General features: G+C 40.3%; 2 protein-coding genes and 1 non-coding gene across 6 annotated transcripts; 2 read left to right on the top strand and 1 right to left on the bottom strand.

The window, feature by feature from the left end:
* Positions 1–1,790: 1,790 nt before the first annotated feature.
* SLC25A3 (solute carrier family 25 member 3) lies at positions 1,791–13,661 on the top strand. Of its 3 annotated transcripts, none has more exons than XM_054987945.1 (8): positions 1,791–1,880; positions 2,026–2,203; positions 4,693–4,817; positions 7,139–7,318; positions 7,400–7,581; positions 12,595–12,767; positions 13,195–13,305; positions 13,386–13,661. In XM_054987945.1, the coding sequence occupies exons 2-8, from the start codon at positions 2,050–2,052 to the stop codon at positions 13,544–13,546; spliced, it is 1,086 nt and encodes a 361-aa protein (XP_054843920.1). In that variant the 5' UTR covers positions 1,791–1,880; positions 2,026–2,049; the 3' UTR covers positions 13,547–13,661. The 3 variants fall into 3 exon arrangements, with proteins under 3 accessions (XP_054843920.1, XP_054843921.1, XP_054843918.1); XM_054987946.1 differs by lacking the exon at positions 4,693–4,817 and adding an exon at positions 4,417–4,541; XM_054987943.1 differs by lacking the exon at positions 4,693–4,817 and adding an exon at positions 4,414–4,541.
* LOC129336395 (small nucleolar RNA SNORA53) lies at positions 7,754–7,991 on the top strand. Its single transcript, XR_008597711.1, has one exon. It is a non-coding gene; the product is annotated as a small nucleolar RNA SNORA53 (small nucleolar RNA).
* A 1,010-nt stretch (positions 13,662–14,671) lies between the features above and the next one.
* On the bottom strand, positions 14,672–26,924 carry IKBIP (IKBKB interacting protein). Of its 2 annotated transcripts, none has more exons than XM_054987942.1 (4): positions 26,838–26,924; positions 26,393–26,587; positions 24,339–24,456; positions 14,672–15,675 (listed from the first exon to the last, which is right to left on the bottom strand). In XM_054987942.1, the coding sequence occupies exons 2-4, from the start codon at positions 26,566–26,568 to the stop codon at positions 14,929–14,931; spliced, it is 1,041 nt and encodes a 346-aa protein (XP_054843917.1). In that variant the 5' UTR covers positions 26,569–26,587; positions 26,838–26,924; the 3' UTR covers positions 14,672–14,928. The 2 variants fall into 2 exon arrangements, with proteins under 2 accessions (XP_054843917.1, XP_054843916.1); XM_054987941.1 differs by lacking the exon at positions 14,672–15,675 and adding an exon at positions 20,831–21,972.
* Between the last annotated feature and the right edge of the window lie 517 nt (positions 26,925–27,441).

Below are 27,441 nucleotides of genomic sequence, written 5' to 3'. Positions count from 1 at the left end.
GAGTTTATAGTTGAGGTAAACCTAGAGACTTCTAGCTTAACACAAGCAAATCACTAACCGGCTGAATGGTCCCTGCAATGCTACACGGCACTCAGCTGAGACCTGTCCAGCAGTGCCATTTTGGGGTGTCGGTTCACCTTTTTCCTCCTTAACCACAGCCAATTGTTGGTGGAGGAGTAGGCAATGGATGAGCTTGACATCCTCTATTGGCACCAAATATGAGTTGACAGCATGGGTTGGTTCTGCTTAGCACTGCCCACCAGAAACTTCAGTATTTATTCATGTACAAATGGTAGGTTAAAAGGCTGCTCAACCCTTGCTTTCTGCACATAAAAGAGTTTCTAGGAGTATGGTGTTGAATTAGGACTTCCTCAAATACTCTCTTTCTGAAACTGCTTTTAGTAGGCTGTTGCTTATGAAAGCTCCTTGCAAAGGAATGCTTGTCTATAGCATTCCACCAGGTTTATTGTGGGGGGGAGGAGTGACAAGAGACAAGGTCACATATGTTAGGCTACTTTAATGCACTATCCTTTACCTCTAAACACAGGGCAAGGGTCTGCGCACAGTGAGGTGAGGCAGCTGCCAGGGCACATGGCTTCTGGTGGGCCCCACTGCTGCTGGTTCCCTTCTCATGCATCTCTGATGCTTGCACTCACCCCCTTCCACTGTCTGCTTGTGAATGCTTTGTCACCTCTGCTCTCGGTTGCATATGCTGCCTAGCTGTGCTGGAGAAGGGCATGTGTGAGGTGGACAAAGCATCAGCATTCTTAGTGGCCATAGTAGTGGCACTTCTAGCTGCACCCACTACCCAGCACCATAGGGGAAAGGGCGTGCAAGCAGGGTGGGCAGGAATGACGGCAGATGATAGAAGAGCTTGCGATTGGGCAAAAGAAGGCTACACAGGCACTTTGGACTATGTGGGTAGTAGGGTAAGAAGGGATGTCAGGGTGGGGGTGGGGGGCAACCTCTGATCAGGGCCCCTCAAAACCTGGAAATGGACTGGTCTAAAAACATTCATGTTCTAGGTTTTGGTGGACAACTGATTCTGGTTGACTATTCTTTTGCCTGTTTGGGGATTAAGTGCTTCTAATCCTTATTTGTATCAAAAAGGCAACTGTGTGACTCTTGCTGCAACAAGTCTTTCTTCTCCTTAAAGATACTAGGTTTATTGTGTCCATAAAAGCTCAAGCCACAGACAATCTGCTAATCTTTAAAATGTCACCAGAGGTTGCCGTGCTAAACCTGAGCAATACTTCAGGTTAGTGAATGCAAGCGTCTTGGGCGCGCTGTGAAATATGTCTAGACTTTTTGAAATCGGAATATTACTTTCAGTGCAATCCTAAACAGTTACTCCAGTATAAACCCCACTGATTTCAATATTCGAACTAAATCTGAAATACGGGAACCCTGGTAGGCACTTCGAACTGCGCTTTGCAGATGTTTCAGCAAAAGTGGGTCATAAAATGTCAGCTACGAAGGAGCCACTAGAGCGCTTTTGTTCTGTCTTCGGTTAGGCCGGACTAGAATTTAGTCTGTTCAGCGGCCATATGAGACGCGGCCTGCCGCCAAAGCCCACGTCCTTGCAGAGGCATCGCACAATAAGAGCCCCCTCCGTAACGACCTCACGATTTCCCCTCCTTTTGACGCAGACGAGGGAGGAATGGGGCGGGGAAACAACTACTCGCTCTTGACTTGATAACGCCTGTCAAGTGACGCAAGGGCGTGAGGCTTGCTGGCCAATCGTGGCCCGCCTTTGTAGGCGAGGTCTCCGCCCCTTACGTCAGGGAAGGACAAAGTCATTGAGGAAGGGTGCTATTCGGCCTCTGAGCGGAGTTGCCGGCTGGGGAGCGGACGCGTTGTGGGCGCCGCCATCTTAGAAGGCGAGTCTCTGAGGCCGATTGGGCAGAGGCGGAAATTCACCTTTGATTTTTCTTGTGCGTCTTGAATAGTAATTCTCCCCCCCCCCCATGGGGGTGAACTCGGCGATGGTATCCCGCCAACTTCATTTCTCTTTTCCCTTCGTAGGTCTTTGCTGCCTCCGCCGCCGCCATGTTCTCGTCTGTCGCGCCACTGGTGCGGCTCAACCCATTCCACGTACCTCACCTGCAGTTGCAGCAAGAAGGCATCAGCCTAAGGAAACGCCCGGCCGACTCCGTGGAGCCGCCGTGCACTCGGCGGAGCCTGGCAGCCGCTTCCGTAAATGGTAAAGAGGTGCTGGGGGCGGAGGGGCCAGGGAAGGACGTGCTTGTTTCAGAAGGGAATTTGTGGCTCTCCGTTAGTGGCTGGCACCACTGAGGGCGAGGAAGGTCAGCGTGGCCTTGGCCTGTGGTGGATGCCTCGGTGCCGTCAAGGCCAGCCCCCTTTAGTTACCTCTAGTGGCGGGCCTCGCTGAAGCCTCTCTGTGCCCTGATCTTGCTTGAAGCCGTGGGGGCCTAGCGAGAGGCTGGTTCCGCGGGACTCGATCGCTATCGCTGTGTAACCTTGGGGCTTGGGCCTATGACCGCCTCGGCTTCCAGTAGGGATCGTTGCACCTCAGGCCGCGGCGGCCCCCTTGCTTAAGGATGCTGTACGAGGAGAATCCCCGGTTAATAGAAAAGCGCTTGTTTCTATAGTAACTGGTTAGTGCTGGCTTATCATCCTCACGGGCAACGTGTGTCTAAACGAAGGGGCTTGCACAAGGTCACTGGGAATGACACTAGAGCGGGGAAGTGGGACTCCTTGACTTGCAGTTTTCCGTTTCAATGTCGTTGCTCTGTATTTTTTTCGTACTTAGGTATGTGTCTGCCACTTTGTTCTTCGGAACTTTAAGCCCAAATCAGCGTTTTTATAACGCTTTTTTTTGTTATTATCAGCAGTGTCAATCCTCAGTGGGGACGTAATTTGCATTTTGGTGGCTGGTCTTTAAAACTAAGCAAATTATTTTTTGTGCATCTGAGATCAGCCTTCTTCATAAACAGTGAACTAAAACTTACAAATCATACAGTGTTCAAACTGTTGTAGTTGTGAAGCACCTTATGCTGTTTCAACAGTTGTTGAATCCCTGGCTTTTTATTGGATGTTAGCGTATGTAGTTTTGGAACAATACCTCTTGAGCTTGATGTGTAACTAATACTTTCTTTAGACCCTATCTTTTGAATAAACCGTGATAAGGAGTAGGTCTTTTGAGTATCTGTAGAATGTAGCGTTCGCACCTAAAGAATTCCAAGAAGTAACAACTTGAAAAATTTCTTAAAATAAAGCCTGAACTTAAAAAAAATGCACAATGTATCAGATTGTAATTGCTCAAAGATCAGTATGGGATTTAGTTGTACATGTACTATACATTTTGACTTGATTAGATGTTTGCATCTGTAAGGATTTTTCTGCTTTGTTTCTCTGTTGCCCAGCTTAAGATGGTTAACAAAATTTGCTATTGTACAAATAGAATACAGTACCTGTACTGATTACCACCATCATCACGAACACTTTCTTGATACAAACATGATGGCTTTGGTTACTTTCATTAGATGGCTTTCATTAGTAACAGCAGTTATAATAAAGCAGATGAAACCTCTTTCAGTGCTGTTGAGAGCTTATTACAACAGTTGTAAAAAGGTGAAACTTCCCTTTATTAATTCTCTTTTTTTGATGTTGATGGTCTTCTGCAGCTGTTGCAGCAGAGGTGGAAAATTGAGGCCTGGTTTGTGTAGTCATAATTCAGTAGTGTATAGAGCTTCATAGATAGTTACATAATGTACCTCTTGGAGCCCAGAGTATAATACTAGGCATCTTTCATGCTAGAAACTTTGGCAAATCTTATATTCAACACATTAAAAAATAACATCTTAAGTACAATGTGCCTTGCAACTAAACATACATTATCATGTTTATCTATTTTATTTAAATATGTGTATAGAAGATTAAGAATTGTTCTCTGGAAAATCTGCTGTTGCATCCATGTTCCAACATAGGTAATCTTGCCAGGCAACTTCACACCTTCCTGACAGTAGCAGTGACAGCTAGTCTGTAGATTAATATGTGATTGATTACATTACTATTGACAACGAGACAATTTCTTTTGCATTCCTAACTGAATCTAGTTGTAAGGCAGTATATCTAAAGGTGTTATCCTCTTAAAAAGAATAAACTCCTTACAAAAAATGCTAAAATCTCTGCTTGTACCTGGTTATGTGTTGACATAGTATTAATGTTTATTTTTGAGAATTGGGAAATGTTATAATAAAATCTTCAAGCAGAAATGCATAAAACTTGCATCCCTTACTTTGACATACATTTATTTCATAAATTACTGGAGTTCAGACATGGTTGAGGAGGAAAAGTAAAACTAATTGAGGTCTACTAAAAGAGAACTTTAATAATAAAATGCTACTTTTGCAGTTTGCAACTTGTATCCTTCTTTGTTTTTCACTTAAGCAGAAGACTATAGCTGTGCATATGGCTCGGGCAGATTCTTCATCCTTTGTGGCCTTGGTGGGATTATTAGTTGCGGTACAACACACACAGCTTTGGTTCCCTTAGATCTCGTTAAATGCCGAATTCAGGTTTGATTGCATGTTCCAACAGAGTATTACAGTATAATAAAGTGTGACCATTTTACTAACAAAAATAGAGCAAGACTTGGATTTAAGTCTCATAGATTATATTTTGCATGTGAGTTATTTAACAGCATGGTGTGTCTTTTCTCTGATACAGAAGAATACAGTTGTGAATATGGCTCACTCAAGTTTTATGCTCTCTGTGGCTTTGGTGGGGTCCTAAGTTGTGGTCTGACACATACAGCAGTCGTACCTTTGGATTTAGTGAAGTGCCGTATACAGGTTTGTAAGTTACCATATTTTAAAAATTTCATGTTTTGTCTCTAGAACAGTTGGGAATGTATTTTGGTTTGAACTTGGTAATAAAACACTATCAAACAAATAGACAAGGTTGCATACTAATACACAGCATATAGATTGGTGTTTATAGGACGTAAGAAGAGGCCCGCTGGATCAGATTAGGTTGCATCACGCAGTGGACATAGAGGATAAGATTCCCTTGAAGTTGCTTCATAGCTCTGAGTTTTAGCAGGTTTACTATCTTGGAATGTGAAAGTTCCCTTTAGTCATTATAGCTAGTAGCCCTTGATTTACCTATCCTTTATGAATTTGTCCAGTCTCCTTTTAAATCCATCTGTGCTTGTTGCTTTCACTACATCTATTGGCAAGTGAATCCCACAATTGACAATTATTCTATAATTATTCTATAATTATTTTGTCTATTATGAAGCTGTTGCCTCTAAACTTCCTTAAGAACCCCAAGTCCGTATTATGGGAGAGGGAGGAAATGCTATCTCTGTCCTGTCCTCTGGAAGTGGAAAATGCCATCAAGTTATAGTTGAGTTATAGCGACCCTGGTGGGGTTTTCATGGCAAGAGAATAACAGAGGTGGTTTGCCATTGCTTGCCTCTGCAAGCAATGTTTAGCTTCTGAGATCTAACAAGATCAGGCTCACTTGGGCTATCCAGGTCAGGGTATCCTGTCCTCTACTCTGTACATAATTTTATAGACCTGTTATGTTGCCCATTAGTCTTTTTTTTTCTTGCAATGAAAAAGCCACTAGGTCTCTAGCATTTTCTCTTTCTCTGTAATAATGTAAATAGCTTGTTGAAAATCCTTTCATACTGAACTACTCTAAATTAAAATTTGAACTAGGGTGAGAACAGTCAGAAAGAACCAAAATATGAAACGTGAATACTAATAGTGGATATACTTTTGGAATATTCATGAGCAATTGGAATCCTACTTGGTTATGAAGGCAAGTGTTGTTGATTGTTTTTGCAGCCCAACATTTTGCTATCAGAATTTAAGCTCAATAACTTTAGATAAAAGTTTTCTGTGCTTGTATAAAAATGTAATGATAATTTTATGCATATTAGCCTTTTAAAATTAATTTAGAAGGGGAAAAGTCTACCTTTTTAAAAATGGAAACTTTTACTTAGATTTAAGTGATTTAGGCTTTCTTGGGCAACTATGTGACTGGCTGTTACCACTGAAAACGAACATTTTAAACATTTTTACTTTGAAGTAAGATTCATTGAGTTGTGAGGGTTAATCCCCAGTAAGTGTATACAGGATTACATCCTTGAAAAAAGAAGCACATAGCAAAATGGTAATTTCCCGAATAATAGGATGTGAGATGAGATGACATGCTACATACTCAGCTCTTCTAGTTGTAAGTGAATGGTTTGCTTGCGCTATCGATAATGTAAAGAATATGGTTATGCAAAAGTAATTGTTCCAAAGTCTTGAACACATATCTGTGATCTTAATAGTTTAAAGATTAAACAGCTAGATCAGTTTAATTTAAGAAGTGCCCTTAAGAAAAATTGTGTTAATCTAAGGCTGTAATACGGTGACAATTAAAATGGGAGTAAGTTCTGTTGAAATCAGTTTTTAACTTCTAAGTGTGCATAAAATCAGACTGTAAAGCATCTAAAGGTGTTAAGGAAACATTCTTGACCTATGTGTGATCCAAATATACATTACAGAAAATGTAATCCTGCTCAGACTGAAGTCATAAAGAGACCAGAAAGTAAGAGGAAAAGTGAAACGGAACAAGTCAGTAGTCAGTGGAGGGCAGCATGAGGTAGGAAGGCAGGACCAAAGAGTACTGGAAGTCTGTACTAGGATGTGGACAAAATATATTTTCTTAAATTATGCCACTGTATTGTTAATTTGCTGCATAAAATATTTTAGAATTCTTGAACTGCTGTTTTTTCTCAGACTGTATATTTAGGTAAACTAAACTAAAAATTCCAGCTGCCTTTCATAGTTCTGCTGTGAAATGTGATGTCTTCCAGTACTGACGGGCTTAAGTTTTGAACTTTCCTTCATTCTGACTTACCTCTTTGCTTTTACACACTGATATTTCTTTTCTTTAAAATGCTAAGTCCATACTATCATTTGCTTGTTCTAAAATTGTCACTGTTGCTTTAACCTTAAATGCTTCTAATAAAAAACCTAGTTCAATATGAAATGCTTTAGGTAAAAAAAAATTACAGATTTAGTTATCTATGTACTGCAGAAATACAGAATTCATTCTGGTGTATCACAGCCTCTGTAAAGTGACATACTAACTATTGACTTTCAAATTGATCTAGGTGGATCCACAGAAATACAAAAGCATTTTCAATGGCTTTTCAGTCACTCTCAAAGAAGATGGTGTTCGTGGCTTGGCTAAGGGATGGGCTCCAACCTTTATTGGCTATTCCATGCAAGGGCTCTGCAAGTTTGGATTCTATGAAGTCTTTAAAGTCTTATATGGCAACATGTTGGGAGAGGTAAGCTCTTGTAGTCCTCAGAATCATCTCAGGTATTAATATTTTTAACTTTTTTATCTAAAACGTTTCTGTTTATTTTAGGAAAATGCATATTTGTGGCGTACATCACTGTACTTGGCTGCATCTGCCAGTGCAGAATTCTTTGCTGATATTGCTCTGGCTCCAATGGAAGCTGCTAAAGTTCGCATTCAGACTCAGCCTGGATATGCTAACACATTGAGACAAGCAGCTCCAAAGATGTTTGCAGAAGAAGGTATTTGGGCGTAAGTATTAGTACAAATGAAAGCAAAGTTCAGAGGTACTCTAGAGATCTTGCATGGGGACCAAGGAGGTGATCTGTTTGATAGTTGACATGAGATTTTGTTCCCAATGTAATTAAACCAAGGACTAATTAAACTATTAAAACTTCTTAGAAATTGAAGCACTTCTGAATCCAACATGCTTCCTTAGATCCATCTTTGTTGATGTCTTTTGTGCTGAGTTCTGTTATAACTTTGGTTATAAGTAGGTCCAGCTAAGAGAAATCAGCAACTTTATTGTTGTACAGTCAAAGATGCTTGAGTCATTGGCATGTGAGAATAATATACCTGCACTCTTAGCTTTTTATGTTCTGATAGAAGTGGCATATACGTGCCATTTTCTGCTATCAGGATTTGGCTGAAGTGTGGACATTTTTATATTGTTTCTTTGAATTAAGTAGAGATGGTCTGTGAAAGGGATATTGTGCAGTCATCAAAGTTGAGCATAATAAAGGTCAGGGTTTTAAATGCCGTTTAAGAGATGGTAGCATGTTGCATAGTTTGACTTGCCTACTGTCAGATTAAACCCAAGTGGTCTTCTAAATGTAGTTACTACATACAGTATTTACTCAAATGTAAGGCTTAGTTTCCTCACAGCTATACCATCATTCACGTACAAGATACAGATATGGCCAGTGGTCAGTGTGTGTGTGTGTTACCTGTAACTATAGTTCGAGTGGTCTTCTGTGCAGGCATGCATGGGAACTGCATGCGCAGGCTAGCCATGGACTTTCCAAAGCTGCTAGAGGTGTGAAACAGAAGAAAAAAGAGCACATGGCAGGGAAGGAGGGCAGAATGTGTGCCTGCACAGAAGACCACTTAATGAACAACAGTTACAGTTAAGTGCAACCCTGTTTTCATCGTTGTATTTTCTGTGCAGTCCCACATGGGAGATTAGTGAGCGAACTTGTCCAGGAGGAGGGTACGAAGCTCTTTAATAGAAGAGACTCTTGAGGACGGCCCTGTCCAGAGCTGTGTCCTTTCTGGAGTCTGTGTCAATGGCATAATGTTTGATGAATATGGACAGCATTGATGAGGTGGCTGCCTTACACAGTTTCACTAGAAGGATGCCCAAACTGAAGGCTGCTGAGGTGAATTGAGCCCTTGTAGAGTGCGCTCTTATGTGCAATGGACATGGTTGTTTAGATTGATTGTAGCAGTCTTTAATGATCCAAACTATCGAATTTGAAATGGTCTGTGCAGTGACCTTCAGACCCTTTTGGGCCCTTTAAACAAGACAAGAGTTTAGTGTCCTTTTGGAAAGGAGCTGCCCTGTCCAAGTAGAAGCATAAAGCACATTTAACATCAAGGCTCTGCAAAGTCTCTGTGTCAGTCATAGGATTAGAGAAACATACCGATAAGACATGTCCTGATTTAAGTGAAAAGTAGAGCCAACCTTCAGCAGAAAGGGGAGGCTTGGATGGAGGACCACTGTATTTGCAAACATCTTAATGAAAGGAGGGTCATTTTCTCAGGGCTTGCAATTCACTCGCCCTCCTAGCTGAGGTTATAGCCACCAGGAAGGCTGTTTTAGCTGTCAGAACATTAAGGGAGCAGGTAGCCAGGGGCTTGAAAAGTTTATGCATAAGTGAAGCAAGAACTAAGGACCAAGGAGAGACTCCACTGGGGAATTGGCCTAGATGCTGGAGGATATAGGTTTGCTAAACCTCTGAGGAAGGACTTGCATTGTGGCTGGATAAAGGGAGATTTCCGTTTTATATTGACATGGTAGGCCAAAATGGCCACTAGGTGGCCCTTAATGGAAGAATTAGCCAAACCTTGATCTTTAAGCTGGACTAAATAGTGCAAAATAGATGGTAATGAGGCCAAGACTGGGTTTAAGTTGTTACCTGCGGCCCAAAGAGAAAACCTTTTCCATTCAGCTAGATATGATTTCTTGGTGGATGGTTTCCTAGCTTCCAACAGCACCTTCTGGACTGGGGAGGAGAAATTCAGTCTGGGGGAATATGAACCAGACTGTCAGTTTCAGAGTGCCAAGGTTGTGATGGAGAACCACTTTGCCCTATAGCAGGTGTGGTGTTAGGGGGAAATGGTAGATTCTACCCTGTGCTATTTGGAATAGAGTGGCAAACCAGGCTTGTCTTGGCCAGTAAGGGACTATTAAGATTGCCAAGAAACCTCTCCTCATCTCGTTGAGAGCCAACATCAACAACAGGACAGAGGAAGTCCATGCAGATGGACCGTTCGTAGTTCTGAGATTGGACTGACTTAGTTCATCTGCCAGAACATTGTCCTTGCCTGCTATATGTATAGGAAAGACTCAATGCTGGATAGCCCATTCCCATATCAGTGAGGATTCCTGGGAGACAGCCTGTCTCCCGCCCCCCCCCCCCCCCCGGTCTGTTCAAGTAATGCTTGACAATTGTATTGTCAGAGCATATCTGAATATTCTTGCCTTCTGCTAGGCAAACCAGAGCCTTCAGAGCATACTTTATTGCCCGGAGATGGAGAAGATTGATGTAGATGGACAGTTCTTGAGGGGATTATGCTCCCTTTATCTGGGTGGTCCCGGAACAAGCCCCCGCATCCCGACAGAGAGGTATCTGTGTAGATTGAACTGGGGAGGAGCCAAAGGGGTCCCCACCAAGAAGTTCTGTTTGTTGTTCCACCGCTTCAGGGACCTGTGAATGAACCTCAAGATAAAGAACCGTTTGTATGGGTTCTGTTGGTGTGGGTGGAACACTCAGACAAACCAGTTCTGCGGGGGATGAAGTCTCAGCCCGGTGAACGGAACTATCCAAGTCAGAGAGGCAGAGAAAGAAGGCTGTTGAGAGCCTCTGGGCAATGTTTGCATTGGTTGGGGATGGAACTGGTTATATTTACTATTGCAAGGCTCATAGCACCTTGGGGGAAATCTCTGCCTAAAAGGATTTTGGTAGAGAGGTGCAATACCCAAGGACCTCACTGTCACCATATCATCCTTAATCTTTTTGAAACGCTCGTCCATTGTGGACAAAAACAGGTCTATCCCTTCAAAGCAAAGAGCATCTACCCTCATCCTGTGGTGAGGGACTAGTTCTGTGGTTCTGATCCATGAATGCCTGTTTGTCACAACTGCAAAGGCCATAGCTCTTGAAGAGCAATCTCCAGTATGTCTGGCAGTATTAATTTGTTATTTAGAGAGCCTTAACTGTTCTTTGCAAAAATTTAGAAAAAAAATTATCAAGCTTTTGCTTCTCATCGGGGAATAGGCTTAGATATGGACCTATCTTTTCCCATAAGAAAAGCCTCATAATAATGGCTTCATAATTACCAATTTGAATGGTTAAGCCTGCAGAAGTATAAACCTTTCTACCCATTATGTCTAGTCTCCTGCCTTCTTTATCTATTGGAGCCAAAAGGCCCGTGCTTTTTTTGAGATCCCAAAAGGTTCTCAGTGGCAATCGAACTGGCAGGAAAGTGAATAAACAAGAAACCTGATCCTTCTTTATCCATATTGTTATCCATAGTGTTATCCATATTGTCCAGCTTTTGATTTTGCTCGAGTTGAGGCCGGTCTGGACCACACATCTTTGGTCACATCAAACATTCTTGCATTATTGGAAATGCTGCCAGTCCAGCCGCTTCTGAATGTAAGACCTTATAGACCAGATCCAACAAGGTCGGAGCAGAACAGATCACCTCAGTGTCCAAAGATCTAACCATACGGACTAACTGTTCGGTGTAGAAATGGAGATCCTCACTCAGGGACACAGGAGAGTCCTTGATAAAGAATTCTGATGGAGGTGTTTCTAATGCAAAATCTGATCCAACATCGGAGTCATCATCAGACTGACTAGCTTGGTTCAACAGTAGTTCCGGAACAGTGTTGTCCTCTGGAGCCGTGGCTGGAATCGATGAAGATTTAGTTTTGCTTCTTGGTTCCAAATGAACAGAAACATAAGGGCCCTCTTCAGTGGCAGCTAAAGAACAACCGAGGGAGGGAGCCATTTGTCCCACTTTTTATAACCATATGAGGGGGGGGGGGAAGCACACAAAAAGGCTAGGCGAGTGGCTCCATACCTCTAGGAACTTTAGAATGTCTGTGGCTGGCCTGCACATGCACAGTTCCCATGTAGAACTGCACAGAACACATGGTTAACAGGGTTTTGTTTTTTTGAAAAAAGCAATCACTGCCAGGAACAGAAATAAAAGGGTTTGGTAATTAATTTCTTTTTACAAATAATGCATCGATTTTGCTGGGGTTATTAAGTAACATTTTCGTGTCAACTCCTGGATGGACAGCCAAGTGGTCCCTCAACCTCAGGATTCTCATAAACAACAGATCATTAGACCTTTGCCCTCATATATTGGTCCCTGAGACAACTTCAGCCTCTTCCTAGTGCATTCATTCTCCCAGCCTGCTTTATCATAAAAGTCAGTCTGAGATTTCGGTCTCTAGAGAGGATTATCAGTGTATTCCTTTGTAAGCCCAAACCCTATCTCCAAACATTCACTTGTTTACACATACATCAACTTGTGAGACCTTATTTACTTTATACTCCACCTTTTTTCTCAGTGGGGATTCTCTTCTTCATTTTATCCTCACAACAACCCTGTGAGGTAAGTTAAGACTGAGTGGGTGACTGTCCCAAAGTCAGCCAAAAACCTTGCATGGCAGAAGAGGGATTTGTGCCTGGGTTCCCCAAATCCTAGTCTAACTACTATACCACACTGACTGTCTAGGTAGTCTAGACAGAAAGGAGTTGGAGAGCTCAAGTTCCATTGAATCTCTGGCAGCCTAGGAAGAAATTTTCCATGTATACTGAAATATGAGTCTCTGCACATAAGATAATATGCCTGTGGTACTGATGGAAGCTTCTCATTATGCTAAATATGTGGATTTGGTTATTCAGGTAGCTTTAATCGTGAGGCATAGGGCGAGTTAAGCACTTGAATTTAATTGCCATGTCTGTTTCAGAATAATTCCAGAATGGAAGAACTTAAAGTAAAATGATCTTTTTCTCCATTTTAAAGTTTCTATAAAGGTGTTGCTCCCTTGTGGATGAGGCAGATTCCATACACAATGATGAAGTTCGCATGTTTTGAACGAACTGTGGAAGCTCTATACAAATATGTTGTTCCTAAACCAAGGAGTGAATGCTCAAAGGGAGAACAGCTGGTGGTTACATTTGTAGCAGGCTACATTGGTAAGGAAACATTTATCAAATTTAGAAATCAATTGCACTAAATATATCTCTCATAGGAATATGCTTATTTAACTATCTAGTGTTACATGAGATGGCAAGAATATCTACTATTGCAAGTCACTGAAGTACTGATTCATGCTAACAGATTTTTTTTTTTTTGCATTTATGTCCAAAGTTTTGTATATGGTGTTCCACTTCTGGATAGAACTCTCTGGCTCCAAAACTGATTAGGAGCAAATCTTGAAAAATATGCCTTGTATGCTTCCATATATGTAAACTCTTAACACGCTTGAAGAAAACATAACACTTTTGGAACAAGTAGCAGAGGTTATTTGTCTTGTGTCCCTGTGCTGAGCAGTTGTCAAGCTTGTTAGAATTAGGCATTAAATGAATAACTAAAATTAATTGAAGTGACTTTGTTTTTCAGCTGGTGTTTTCTGTGCCATTGTTTCACACCCTGCTGATTCTGTTGTGTCTGTTTTGAACAAAGAAAAGGGCAGTTCAGCTCTAGAAGTACTGAAAAGGCTTGGTTTAAAAGGTGAGGATTCAGTTGATGGTGGAACTGAGCAAATATATGAATGCTACAAATTACTAACACTCTTGTGTTGTGTTCCACAGGCGTATGGAAGGGTCTGTTTGCCCGTATCATCATGATTGGTACTCTGACAGCATTACAGTGGTTCATCTATGACTCTGTGAAAGTTTATTTCCGGCTTCCTCGCCCACCTCCACCTGAGATGCCAGAATCTTTGAAGAAAAAGCTTGGGCTTACTGAATAAATGGGTCATGGACTGGCTGATAGCAGAACACTTTATATATATATATGATGTGTAGGAGAAAAAAATCTTGAGATGTCACTGTCACTATTGAACAGAATAAACCATGCTGGAGTGACTAATGTTTTATTTGCTATCTCATATAGTTGTTTCTCCAACAGGTAAAAATGGCTTCCTAATGGCTAAGGAAGCAAGAAATGGATCCATTCCTACAACTGACTCTGCCTGCTAAATAGATAACACTGGCCATCTTTTAAAGCAGGAAAAGGGAAATAATACAGATTAACAGTACCAATACAGGTCAGAACCCCCACAAATCTGCTTTGCTGCAGTGTGGGTTGAGTTGGCTGCCTTCTATGACAGCACCCATGTAAGTGTTTGATCAAACGATTTTTAATATCTGCATGGCAAATGCTAGGTTATTAGATGAGCCTAGGCATCTACATATTTGGCAGTATGCCTTGCAGTAACCTAGGGTGACTAATATTGAAAGCTATCAACAAAGTTAAGGCATAGCAGAATATACAACAGCAACTAAGTAGTAGTATCCGGCATGGATGGTTGGGACTTGATTTTTCTTGAACCACCAAGATATTTAGTCATGGAAACTAATGAAATAATAATATGCCCGTGGAAGCCAGTCACTCATTCCTTCATCTACTAGAATCAAGCACACGTATTCATTCCTTCTTGTCCCATAAAATGATGTTATGCATACAGTTGGTGCAGTGGTGGGTCTGCATATGTTTCTTGAAACTACCTTGTTCCTCACACAAAACCAGGGCCTCTTTGCAGCTAGATAAAAAAACTGTTCTGCTGCTATTAATAAATCTTTTGTTCTGAGTCTTTACTGTTCCAAAGAGAAGGTTAGATGTGAAGGCATATCGCTGTGTGTGTAATCATTGCAATGCTAGTGATTCTGTGTAGCACTGCTTTGCCTAAATTTTATATAAATAGACTAAAAATATTCATGTTCCCAACCAAACACAAAGTCACAGTATATTTTAACTAATGAGGAATAAACTTTCTTTAGCCAAAAAAGACACCCCCCCCCCCATACAGATGCACTGTACTGGAAGGTTTTAGTCTTCCATGTCCATACAATTTTAAAGATTCTATTAAAATACAATTTGTTAAACTTCACATTTAATCTATTGTCTGTCCTAATTCTACAGGGCAAAATTTGCCAAAAAATTTCACATTTTTGCATAATTTATGTGACTTGAATTTATTTTAACTTCCTGCTTCTGTAATTTTCATCTTCTATATATAACAGTTGACCGGTCTGTTCTTTTGTTTTTGCCATATATACACCCTTTTTTCCCTTGGAGGCACTTCTACCAGCTCATCATGCTTCAAATGCTACCCCAGTTGAGATTTCACAGCTAACTTAAATCTGAAACTTGAGTTCTTTCATCATTCATAGCATTAACTTCATTCTGAACTGAAGTTAAATTAGAGAGTTCCTTATATAGGTAAGCAATTTCTTTCTGTCTTTCCATTAGATCCCCAACCATTCTTCCTATTCTTAATGTTAGCTCATCTATCATTGGTTCCAAATGTGCAAAATCTTTCTTTAAATTATACACTTTAGGCTTTAAGTCATTTGCAAAGGCTACTGTTTTCAAAACTTTGGCTCTATCACTTTCCAAATCTAAAAGCTTATTGGATTGTCTGTCAATAGCAGCATTTAGTTCAGATAGTTTTGTCTTAATGAGCATTAATTGTCTTTCATTTTCAGATGCAGAACTTTGTAGCTTTGCAGTCCTGTCTATACTATTTGTAAGAAGATTCCCTATACTCTGTATAGTAGTTTTTTCTACTTTATCTACTTTATGTTCAAGAGTATGTAGGCTTTCTACCAATAATGTTACATCTGCTTCAAGACCGGAAATGCGTCTTATATCAGTCTTCACACTTGCAATCTTTATGGAAAAGTTCTTTGTTACAGAAGCCATATTCTTCTCATACATAGTGACTGCATGAAACAGAGTTGTTAAGTTTTGCTGAAGCTCTTGTGCCCTAGTTAAGTTTTTTGATGATGTCTGCATAGAGTCTATTTCTTCTTGAAGATGTTTCATTTGAGCCATTAGTTGAAGATCTTGTTCCACAAATCTTACTGTCTTCTCGCACTAGGATTGAAAAAAGATGCATTTAAATTTCACTGTAGCAATACTTTGAGCTTGGTTCTCAGTAAACATAACACACACAAAAATCAGGTATCAGCACAAATTTAAACATTGCATATACGTTGTAGCTTAGCTTTTCAACAAGAGGGAGAAGGTAGTACAGTGGTATTTCTATCCTTTTAAATACGCCGCTTTTGGTCTGTTAAGACAGCTTGGTAAAATGAGACTATAACTGGTACTTGATCTCTCTAAAAGACCATTAGACAGTATAAGAATACCACCACCACCATTCCATGATTTTCAGGGACTATTTTGGTAAGACATCCTAAAGCAGCAATAGTACTGTACGTTTTTATTAAAACCATCAAAATAATGAGCAGGAGCCATTTTGCAGGTTAGATGACCCATTACAAAAAAAGGTACATGGGGATGGGTGAAAGATCTTTCAGGGTAAGATGATAAACTCTCATCTGTAACAGTCCTAAGAATGACCACAGAAGAATGTGTAGCGCAGACTCTGCTAAATGCAAAACGCCCAGACTTACTGGCTCAAAGCAAGAAATTGTTCTCTGAAAACTTAAAAACTAGAAATAAATTGGAGATGAATCTCAATTACTTTACTTTTTTCAGTAGTCTTTGCTGTTTCAAGTCAGTTTCGTACCTGGCATGAAGGAGTTCAGGTCGCAGAATTTCTATAGCTTGTTAACAACAGCAGCCTATAGTACTTTCCCATCCTACTGAGTCATCTTTTTCTGGCTTTACCACCATCCGACTGCCATAAAAACTAATGCCTGTCTGGGAAGATGATATGAGTGCTTGCAAATGGAATGGGGGAGGGGAGAGTTGTAGTTCTCCAGATGCACGACTTGTGTCTAGGGAATTATTTGTCATTTGTAGTTCGCCTTTCTGAGACTCTAGGCGGATTACACAGTGTGAGATTAGTACAGTCAATTTCAATAAGACTACTTTAGAAATCTTTGTATAAAACACCACCTATCTTGCTTTTGCAGCACCCACTTGAGAATGTGATGTGGATAAAAATAATTGTATGGTATCTAAAAGACGTTTATGAACTAGTGTGGGAGGAAGGAGAGTTCAAACTTGAGTTACCACACTACTTCAAATTCTCATTTAAACCACTGTTGCTATACAAGAATAGAACCCCTTCTTAGGATCTGGCTGGCTTCTAGCCAGCCCTTCTGTGTCCCAGCTGTGACCTGAACCCATCCCAGCTTGACTAAAGCCCTGCCTTTTGGGATAAAGCAAGGGAGCTGCAATGGTCAGCAGAAGTATGGTGGGCCACTGTTTTGCATGCATGTTTTGAGGATGCCTATCCCGAACCTAGTCAAGAGTCGGGAAAATCTAAAGATGGCTTGCTCAGTTTTAGGAAAAAGTGCTACTTTTTAAACTAAGTGCTACTGTTTAAACTAGTGGTTTCATTTGTTCATGGATCATCACTTTCAGCATCAAAAAAGTAACATATATTTTTATTCTGAACAATAACCATCTATTAGCATGCCTTTAAGATCAGTTACTAGTGTGGTCATCATTTGGAACGACATACCGTAGTACTGTAAACATGTTCACTTGTCTGGGTCATTGGGTGAACTGAAAAAATGTGCCTAGAATGCAATTTTAACTGCACTTCATGCTTAACACTTGATCTGGATATTGGCTGGAGCTGCAGTGACTGGATTTGAATCCTTGCTCTGCCATGGAAGCCTGTTGTGTGAACACAGGTCCATCAAGTGGTCCATTGTCTGCTCAGTAGCAGGAGCTCTTCAGGGTCCCAGGCTGAAGTCTTTCATCAGCTATTGGATCCTTTTAATCGGAGATGCCGGGGATATTGAGCCTGGACATCCTGTATGCCATGCAGATGCTCTACCTCTGAACCATGTCCCTACCCCAACACTGGGTACATAATGACTTTGGCATCATCACAGTTTTCCAGCCTATCCTTATACAGTGGTGGTTTTGAGAATTAAGTAGAAGGGGAGAAAATGATGTGAAAAGCTGCTTTGGGTTCCTGGTCAGGAAAAATGCTGGATGTAATTTTTTTAAATGTCCAAATGGCTTATAGCATTCTCCCTTCCTCCATGTTATTTTCACAAGGTACCTGTGAGTTAGGATGGGCTGAGAGTGGAACCCAAAAGGGTCCCATAGCTGAGTTGGTGTTTGAACCTGGATCTGACACTACTGTACCACTTCCTGTGGCTGGCATTCAGAAACAGAAAAACCAGCCTTTTACCTGAGTAAACTTGATATTAAGGAAAGGGGGGAAGAATCATTGTGAAAATTTATTTTAACGTTTGGTTGATGAGAATTTAATAAATGTTATAAAAGGAGAGTTAGCTATTGTGACTGCTGCCAGGAGATGATGAAAGGTTTGGAGGGGGGCATGGCGCTAGCACCAATGGTCCGCAAATACTGGCTGGGCTTGATAACTATCATGTTACAAAGTCGAATCCCACCATAAGAAAAGGACCTTATACTAACTATATTAATAAATACACAAAATGGTTTTTAATTTTTATTATTTTTATATGCAAATAGGTGTTTGGATTCTATATATTTAGAAACATTACCACTCAGCTGAATCTACCTTACAATGGTGTGAGGATAAAATAAGGGAGTATGATGTACAGTAGCCTGAGCTCCTTGAAGGGTGTGACAAAAAAAAGCTCTACAGAAAGAAAATTACATAATTTAAAACTAGTATTCCATTTTCTTGGAACAAATAGGTGATCACTTAACATGCAACCAAAGAAATTTAAAAAGAAAACCCAATTCTGTATCACTGAATCGTAAGTCAACAGGCCTTACGTCCAGGCAGGTATACATAAACTTGTAGCTCAGGTTGGAAGTCTGTTTATGCATAAAGAGTAAGCCCTACTACTTGTTCCAACAATTTAGGCAGAGGCAACAGCTGTTCCCTCTGATATCATAATCTTCACTACAGTGGGAGAAATGGCTGCTGCCTATGCATAAACACTGGGTTTTTGGTTGCCCTGCTCTCGCTGTACAAAATCCAGTCCCAAAAGCTGCAAAATACCAGGTTTGGGCATTCTCCATGTTGCTGCCTCCTTCAGATAACAACACATTTATTTATGTTATATAAAGGCCACTTTTCTCACTGAGGTTCAAGGCAGATTATACAATGCAAGTCACCTGGGACAGTCAGTAAATAATAAAACAGTACAAAGTGACTCAGCATACTAAACATGAAAACTATTGAACAGGAGCATATTTACAGCAGCACCCAGTACGCAGTAGTATAGTGTACAGTCCCTATGCCTTTACCAACATACCTCTAAACCATTTACAGCACATGCTGCATTTATTACTATTTCTGTAAGTATGCTACATCATTGACTATTACTATTGCTATAAACATGATCCTACTGGGTAGTTCTTCTGCTGGTTTTAAATCTTTGCAAATTTGCTTTTACATACCTTACCACGTTTTTTGAAATACCTTTGAAACTATTGACTCACACTGTAAACTGCCTTGAGTCAGTGAGAAAGCCAGACTATACATAATCTAAATAAATATCTATTTTAAAATACCTATTTTAAAACTGACTAATTCAGTTTTGCATAGTTTACAGGCGGCCAGGAGAGCAGGAGCTTTCCTGACCTCTTCAGGTAGACCATTCCATTAAGATGGGGGGGGGGGGGGCTCAGAGATTGTGAGAACAGACCTTTGGACACTTACCATGAAGGGTCCTTCTCCTCTGAGGAAAGGAGGACATCTTGGGTGATTCCCACCATCCAATCAGGGAGGCAGGAACTAACTTTCTTCCTGTCTAGCCTGTGGGACCACCCTCTCTTCAGTTCAGGCGACTCCACAAAGCAGTAACATTGAATTTATCATTCAGCAACTGTCAATACTGAGAGAAAAAACACCTGTTGCATTAACATGTACTGTAAATAAAGCTTAACCCGGAGGAGGTAGAAGAATGAGGCAGCAGGGTAGAGAAGGACGGAGACCCAGGGAGGGCAAGATGTCCTCCTTTCCTCAGAGGAGAAGGACCCTTCACGGTAAGTGTCCAAAGGTCCGTTCTCCCTCTGAGGCGGAGGACATCTTGGGTGCTCCCAAAGCAGTTTCCAGTTTCTGGGTGGGATGTGGTCTTCGTCCATGATCATGCACTGCAGTACTTTCCTACTACAGTTAGTGTCCGCTGAATCATATAGATTTGATTTGTAGCATCTTAAAAAGGTCAAGACCGACAACCTTGTTGCTGCATTGCAGACTTCTTCTACAGAAGTGTTCCTGTGTAATGCTGCACTGGTAGTAGCCAGCTCACTCTTCAAGAGTGAGCTGGCATTCCACAAGGAACCTCTATGAAGAGAGGTGGGTTTTTTTGTTTGTTTTTTTAAGGAGTTTCAATAATGTATGTTTTGCTATTGGCACCTACCACTGCTGAAGACATTTTCTTCCCCAAATTGAGGACAGATATCTTTAAGAACAGTAAGACTGACTTTCTAATTTGTACTGTTCGGAGCAGATAGGCCTTGAGCCTCCTTCTGACATCTAGGTTGTGTCAGAGCCTCTCCTAGTATATTTAGGGTACAGGTAGAAAGAATTAGGCAATAGAAAAGATTAAGGCACTGTAAAAGAAATCTAGCAGAAGCTAAGCAGAATAGATAGATAAAGAGTTAAGAATGGAATGTAGGTAGAGCTAGCCTAGCATAGAACCGCTCTCCCTTGAGGCAGGAAAGAACTGAAGAGAGGGTGGTCCCACAGGCTAGACAGGAAGAGGAAGAAAGTTAGTTCCTGCCTCCCTGATTGGATGGTGGGAATCACCCAAGATGTCCTCCACCTCAGAGGGAGAATAGTTGTGTTCACTGCCCTTGCACAGAAAGGGCCCCACAATGGGATTAAAGTCACATAATTAACCATAGTAAAGTATCCTCTGGCTACAGGGGATTTGGTATCTTGGCAAGTGGTTTTGAAGACTGAGTAATACTCTTTGTTAATATACAACTGCCCTTTAGTTTCTGAAGTCCTGTTATCTTAAAGAGAAACCTCTATTGGATCATTATCTGACTACATCTGTAGTGTATTTACTGTAGAATTTCTTTAAAGAATAGTTCTCAGATTTGTTTGTTAGTACAGCCAAGGCATAAAAAAAATGAACTTTATCTGGCACCTCAACACATTAACAGTTAGCAATAATATTGGGGGGAACAGTTTAGAATAAATACAATGGAATACCAATAAACAATTATACAAAACACATCCAGCAAATATGTACAATTTAAAAATCAAACAATATTTAAATATCAGTATTTAAGATTCCTTAATGTTTTAATCTGAATTAAATTTACAAATATGCACAATGACTTCTTTTAAAAAATCACATTGGTTTTCCTTTTATGTAGTACTGAGATCAAAGGAAAACACCCTTGAATTCTACTAAATGCCACTCAAGTAACTCTTCAGTTATTTAACTGAAATGAACAAGTTGTTAACGGGGACCCAACTCATGCTGTATCATTGACAGGTGGATGATTTTCTAAATGTTCTTTTATTATCTCTGCAGTAGATTGTGTAAAGTCATGAATTTTTAAAACAGGCACTTCTTTCTGTAGCGTTAATCTGCTCTTCTTGATGCCTTCAAGAGCTTTTTGTATGTTCATTATTTCAAATGTAGCTTTCACCATTTCACCTTCTGAATTAAACACCTTTACAGCCATGTCTTTCACCTCCTTCTCTATACCAATCAGATTACTTGATAATCTAACCACTGAGTGAATGGCATTCTCTATTATTGGTAAATGGGACTTGCATTCTTCCTCTTTGGGCTCACGATCTGCAAGCTTTTGTCTCAGGTCGTTGTTTCTGACTAAAAGATTATTCTGCTTTTCTTCCACTTCTTGAGCTGATTCTGTATCAGCTTGCAGTCGCTGTTCAATTTTAGATAAATCAGCTTCTTCTTGCCTGTTTAATGTTTTGATGTTTCTTACAGTACTGTCTTCCAGATCTTTTAATCTTTCAGAAAGGGATTTTATTCCTGAATCTGCTGCATTGATTTGAGAAGTTACTTCATTATGTAAAATCTTGGCTTCCAATTTCAAACTACTAGCATTTGTATCCATTTCTTCTTGGCTTCTTTTCCAGGAGGCAATGACACACTGAAATTTCTCATTCACACTCTGCACCTTTTCAGAAAGTGTCTGTTCACTGTTTTGAATGTCAGGTATGATGTTATGGAGGCTGGCTACTTCCTGCTGAAGCTTGGTCATCACAGAGATAGATGAAGAGGCCTTCTGCAGGACACTCAAAGACGACTCAAGCTGCATTTGTAACACAAACAATGTCCATCTTTACTTAATATCGGTTGGACTGGAAAACATCAGTCTTTATACACCTGAGAGGTTTCTTAAATATACAAGACATTTCTTCTTGCTTCATGCATTTCTTCCAAATGCCATAGATTTAACTTTTTTAAAAAACTTTTTAGTTCAATTTATTACAATATAAGAGAACAAAGTCAACTTGCTAATTTGTTGCGATCAGATTCTGTTTACATTCACAAGGTACATAAACTGTTGTAAAGTTCCTATCACACAATATTCATCCTTGTACCACAGATAGAGCAATTCAGGGCGGAGTGCTTTGTTTTGTAAAGATCGGTAAAAATCTTAAGTTATTGAGATAGCTTAGTATCTACTTATACGTTTCAGACTGATGTTTTAGTTTTGTAAAATCGTGATTTTCACTGACCCCATGATAGGATCCCTATTTATCTTTAATTATGAAAATATTGTTTTCTTGAACACAGAAGTCTATAGAGGAAATCTCTGTCTTTGAAGCCTGATCTGCTTACTTAAAAGTAAAGCCATCTATGTGAAATAAAGCTCAGTGTGCATAGAATTGTACTTTTGAGTCCAGGCCCAAGCATGTCTATGGAAAAGAAAATTCCAGTGAGTTCACTGGATGTATTCACATGCAAGTGTGCTCGAGTTCTTAATATTTATGTATCTACCTTAGTGCCAAACAACTGGGACCCCAGGACTAAAACATCAGTCTGAAACGTATAAGTAGATACTAAGCTATCTCAATAACTAATTTTAAGAGCTCAAAGCTGTTCTACAATGTCTTTAAGGGAGGAGCACAGCTTTGAAAGGGGGTTAGATTCACGGAAGAAAAGTTCATCAATGGATACTAACCATGGGGAGTAAGGGGAACTTCCATACAGAGGCAATAAATCTCTGAATACCAGTGCTTGGAGACAATATCCAGGCTTCTCTGTGCCTGTTGGCTTCCAGAGTCACTGGTTGGATGCTGTATGAAACAGTATGCTAGAGTAAAAGGACGACTGGTCTAATCCAGCAGGCTTTATTTAAGTTCAGTTCGATGGACGTGAATAAGTCTTATTGAGCACCGTGGCACAGATTCTGTCCATTCTATTAAAGGTGGAGCCACCTTCTGTCTTTTCCACTTTTTCAAAGCGCCCTGTGCCAGTGGGAGAGACTAGTGGTAGAATCATAAATTCTCTCACATTAGCTCTTAACTTCTAAATGAGAGAGATTTCTAAAGCAGACATGCCATCAATTTCCGTGAATTCACATCATAAAAAAGAGCAACTTTCAGCAAAACTAATTTTTCTACTAGGGCATGATAGCAATAAAAATGCCTCAATGCCCACAGCCTACTATAATATACATTTAAATAAATATACATGCCTTGTGAGCACAAGACTAATTTACGCAAACAGAATTAAAATAACTTTTACAACAAGCATAATTGAATTATACAGAATAAAACTTCTAGTACAACTCTGAGTACCTTAATAAAACTTCTGATATGGCTAAATCAGATGAGCAGTGCCATCCTCAGGAGAGTTGCACCCTTCTAAACCACTAACTTTAATGCAACCAATGCTCTTCTTAGACCATGTTTAATAGTGCCATGAATCATGATGTAAATCATGTGCAATGGCTGCAATTTAGCACACAGTTTTGCACTCTTACTTCAATTTGCCATATAACTATGGGTTGAACACAACTGGCTTTTCTGCTGATGTAAGTTTGTGAAAGGGCTCCTCTACATCCATGAAAAGACTACACCAGGGATTGTGGGTACCATGAGGATAACAATCCACATGGAACACACCTGTGGAGAGAAAGTGTTGGATGAGCTCCATCCTCCTTCCTCTTGTACTAGCAGAAAAGGTGGTAGGATCCAACCGTCTGTAAAAAACTATTTCAATCAAGAGAATATGATATATGGAACTTTTGCAATTGGAAGAAAAAAACCAAGAAAGCCACAGCACAGGCTTGTGCATGGGGCTCTCTAGACCCCACTGCATGTACTATGATTTTCCAGACGATGAACAATGGTTAGCAAAGAAGCCTAGCAAAACTAAGTATCTTGAAAATCTCAGTTAAGATGCTATAAAGATTCCTTGTGAGTTAAGATCCACTTAAACTCCTTTGGCTTTCTAGTTTTCAGGGGAAAGGGTTGATAATATAGAAAATGTAGTTCCCAAATTTGATTTTGAGTTTGCAATAAATATATAATTTCACTAGCATAACTCCAATCAAGGTTCTCCAAGAAGGTAGGATTAATTTTCTCTCAAAAAGCATTGTGTAGATTTTAGAAAAAACCCTCTTCCCACATAACATGGAAATGGTATTGAAATATTTTGAGTTAGTACCTTTGTGGACATTTGTTCAATTTTAGTTTCTATATCTTGAAACTTCACAGCTTCTTCCTTCAATAAGTGGAACTTTTCCTGCACAGCAATGAGTTGTGCTGACTGCTGAAAAAGGAACCTGAGAAGTGTAAAAAACCAAATTCAGTTCCGTACCTGGCATAATTTAAGTGTTTCACTCTAAGAAGAATTAGCTGTCCCTTAATGTGGCTGAAACTATATGAACAGAACACACCATCACAATACAACATAAATTACAACAGAAACGGAGGGAGGGCTTAGTCTTATCTGCTATTAGCAATGCAAAAAGAAAAATCCTGCAGAAGGTCCCCCCCCCCTTGTTACAAGTGGGACCATAAAAAAAACCCAAACTCCTTATAATGGTTGCTTTAAGGCTAGATCTTGAAAAGAATATACACGTGTAGAATTATTAGTAATCACAGTCTGATTTCAGTTAAGAAAATGCATAAAGGGCAACAACTGGTATCTATATGGCTTCCTTATATAATTAAAACAAATAATATGCATAATGTCCTGATCCTGAAGCTTCAGCAGTATTCCTATGGCAACATCCAATGTCAAACACAAGGTGGGGGGACCTGCTTTGCCATGTTTTTCTCAGTTTAACCCCAAATACTTCTTACAATATAACAAGTATTCAAATGTGTGCCCACATTGGCTCCTGAACCACCATTCACATAAGATTCCCCATCTTTCCCTCTTTTATTCCAGACTATTTTTTTCCAGAACTATCTATGTATCTAATTATTATAAGGTATAAAATAGAAGTGGGTATAAATAGTATATATAAAATAGTTTCTCTAGTTATTATTGTAAGGCATAAAAGAATATTCTTAAAATCTATTAATTTTTATAATTTTGCTTTTTAATCTATTGAATCCTGTGTCTGGGAGATCCAGATCTGAATCTCTACCATGGAAGTCTGCTGGGTGACCCTGGGCCAGTGGCACACACTCAGTCTAACCTACCTCACATGGTCGTTGTGAGGCTAAAATGCAGAGAGAATGAATAAATGAATGAATAAAAGTCTTCAGCAAAGCTGAAACTGCGCCTGTCTCTGCAACTGCCAAAGTGTGTATAGAATGGAGGGAAACATAAGTTGCCCCCGTCCTGTATTATCCTTCCTATATCTTTTCCTCACTTGCCCAATTTCTGAGTCACTTAACGTTATTCAGGACTGTCCTGCTTTTGTTCTGTCAATGGCTAGCATACAAACGTATTCTGTCGTACCCATGCGTGTCTGAGTATTGCTGATCAACACCAGAATTAAATATAAAACGAATATAACAAATCAAAAAACAATAGAATTCAAGTTAAAAATATCAGCAGTATAAAATCATCTGACACCTAAAACTTAAAGGTGGCACCATATGACCTTGGGTCAGTCACAGCTCTCCAACGCTCTCTCAGCCCCACCCACCTCACAGGATGTTTGTTGTGTGGACATGCTTCGTAACATGCTTTGTAAACCGCTCTGAGTGGGCATTAAGTTGTCCTGAAGGGCGGTATATAAATCAAATGTTACTGTTATATAGATTTTCTGGGAAGTTAAGCCACAATTTGGTTATGACCACAGAAAAGGGCCCTTCTTTTGCAAGTGCCCATTACATTTCAAAATTTATTTATTCAGAAGGACCTGGATAAGGGTTCCAGTCTCAGAAAATAGGCAGATTCATATGGGAACAGGCAGTGTTACCATAATTAAAAGCAGGTGCACAGGGTTCCTCACAACAAGACCTGGCATAGAAAGAAAGGAACTTACAGTATGAACAGATTACTTAAATGAGACAGCTAAGCAACTTTACTGATCAAGGATTATGCATTCATTGTAAGGTTTCTTTTTAAGTTCAATAAAAGGCAATTGTTAAGTGATTTGCATATGCAAATTTTGAATAAGCTATTATTTTAAATAAGCCATTGCAAACATTTACAACTATTTCAGTTGATTTTAATTTTACTCTTGCTGTTGATTCATTTACACCGATTTCAATTTAAAAAATGTTTCCATAGACACTGGTTCCATAGACGGTGCTTACCATGTCAGTCCCACACAGACCGTGAGAGACAGGCAGCTTGCGGCTGTTCGAGGGTCCATCCAGAGAGATCTAAGACCAGAGGTACTCCCCGCGCCCAGCTGTTCGTCTAGCTTTTGCTGCTCTTCATTCAATTTAGCCGAAGTATTAGTTTTTCTCCTTTGCTTGATTTCAGACATATTAACAGTAACAGAACTCCTGCACAAATTGAGCAGGAAAAAAGTCTGTTAATTCAAAGATAATTTCCATTTCTGCAGCCCAGCCCGGGCACGTTTACTCAGTTCAACATTCGCTCTTAAATTGCGCAGAAGATTCTGGCCTTAATAAAAGCTGTTACCCGACTCGTATTTGCTATTTTGATTTATTTGGAATTTTTCTAAAGCCCAAGTACACTTTCAGCCCCCCCCCCCATCTTGCACTCTCACGCTTGGCATCTCCAACCCGTTACCTTGAGTTCAAACGCGACTGCTACCCGCTTTTAAACTTTTTATTTCAGCCCTTAGCTTCTGGGAGGGTACCAATCCTTCGCCTTGAGAGTAGTGACTCGCCACGTCAGGCGCATGCCCAGAGAGCCGCTCCTCCTTCCTTCGCAAAGGGCGAGTGTTTCCATCAATGCTGAGGAAGTCGGGCGGAGCGTTCGTGCTTTGTCGGAGACAAGAAGATGTAGAGGGCGGGCAGGCGGGCTGTGCTGCGAGGCTGTGGAAGTCTCGGGTCCGCCGGCTATCACCTTTCTTGAGAACCTCGTCTGCTTACGTTGCCCATCGCAGGGAAAGAATAAAAGGCCTAGAGGAGGGGGGGGCGATATCTGCTCAAAACCGAAGTTTAGTGAGGGCAAAAATAGCCTTTGTAGGATCTATGCCTTCACTGCTGTCTCCTCGCTCAGTAACCCTTGCAAGGAACTCTGAGCGTGTTACTGAGGCAAGACTGAGCAAGCAGGGGCATGGTCAGTCTATGAGGGAGGGGGATTTATTTAAAAATGAATGTATAGGTGTTAGGAGAGGAGGAGAAGCTATGGATGAAGGAAATTAGAATAGCTATGGTAGCTTTGAGAG

This window comes from Eublepharis macularius, chromosome 9, assembly GCF_028583425.1.
Source record: "Eublepharis macularius isolate TG4126 chromosome 9, MPM_Emac_v1.0, whole genome shotgun sequence".
Lineage (NCBI taxonomy): Eukaryota > Metazoa > Chordata > Lepidosauria > Squamata > Eublepharidae > Eublepharis > Eublepharis macularius.
The sequence above is the reverse complement of the archived record's forward strand: the minus strand, read 5'-3'. Positions and strand labels throughout refer to the sequence as shown.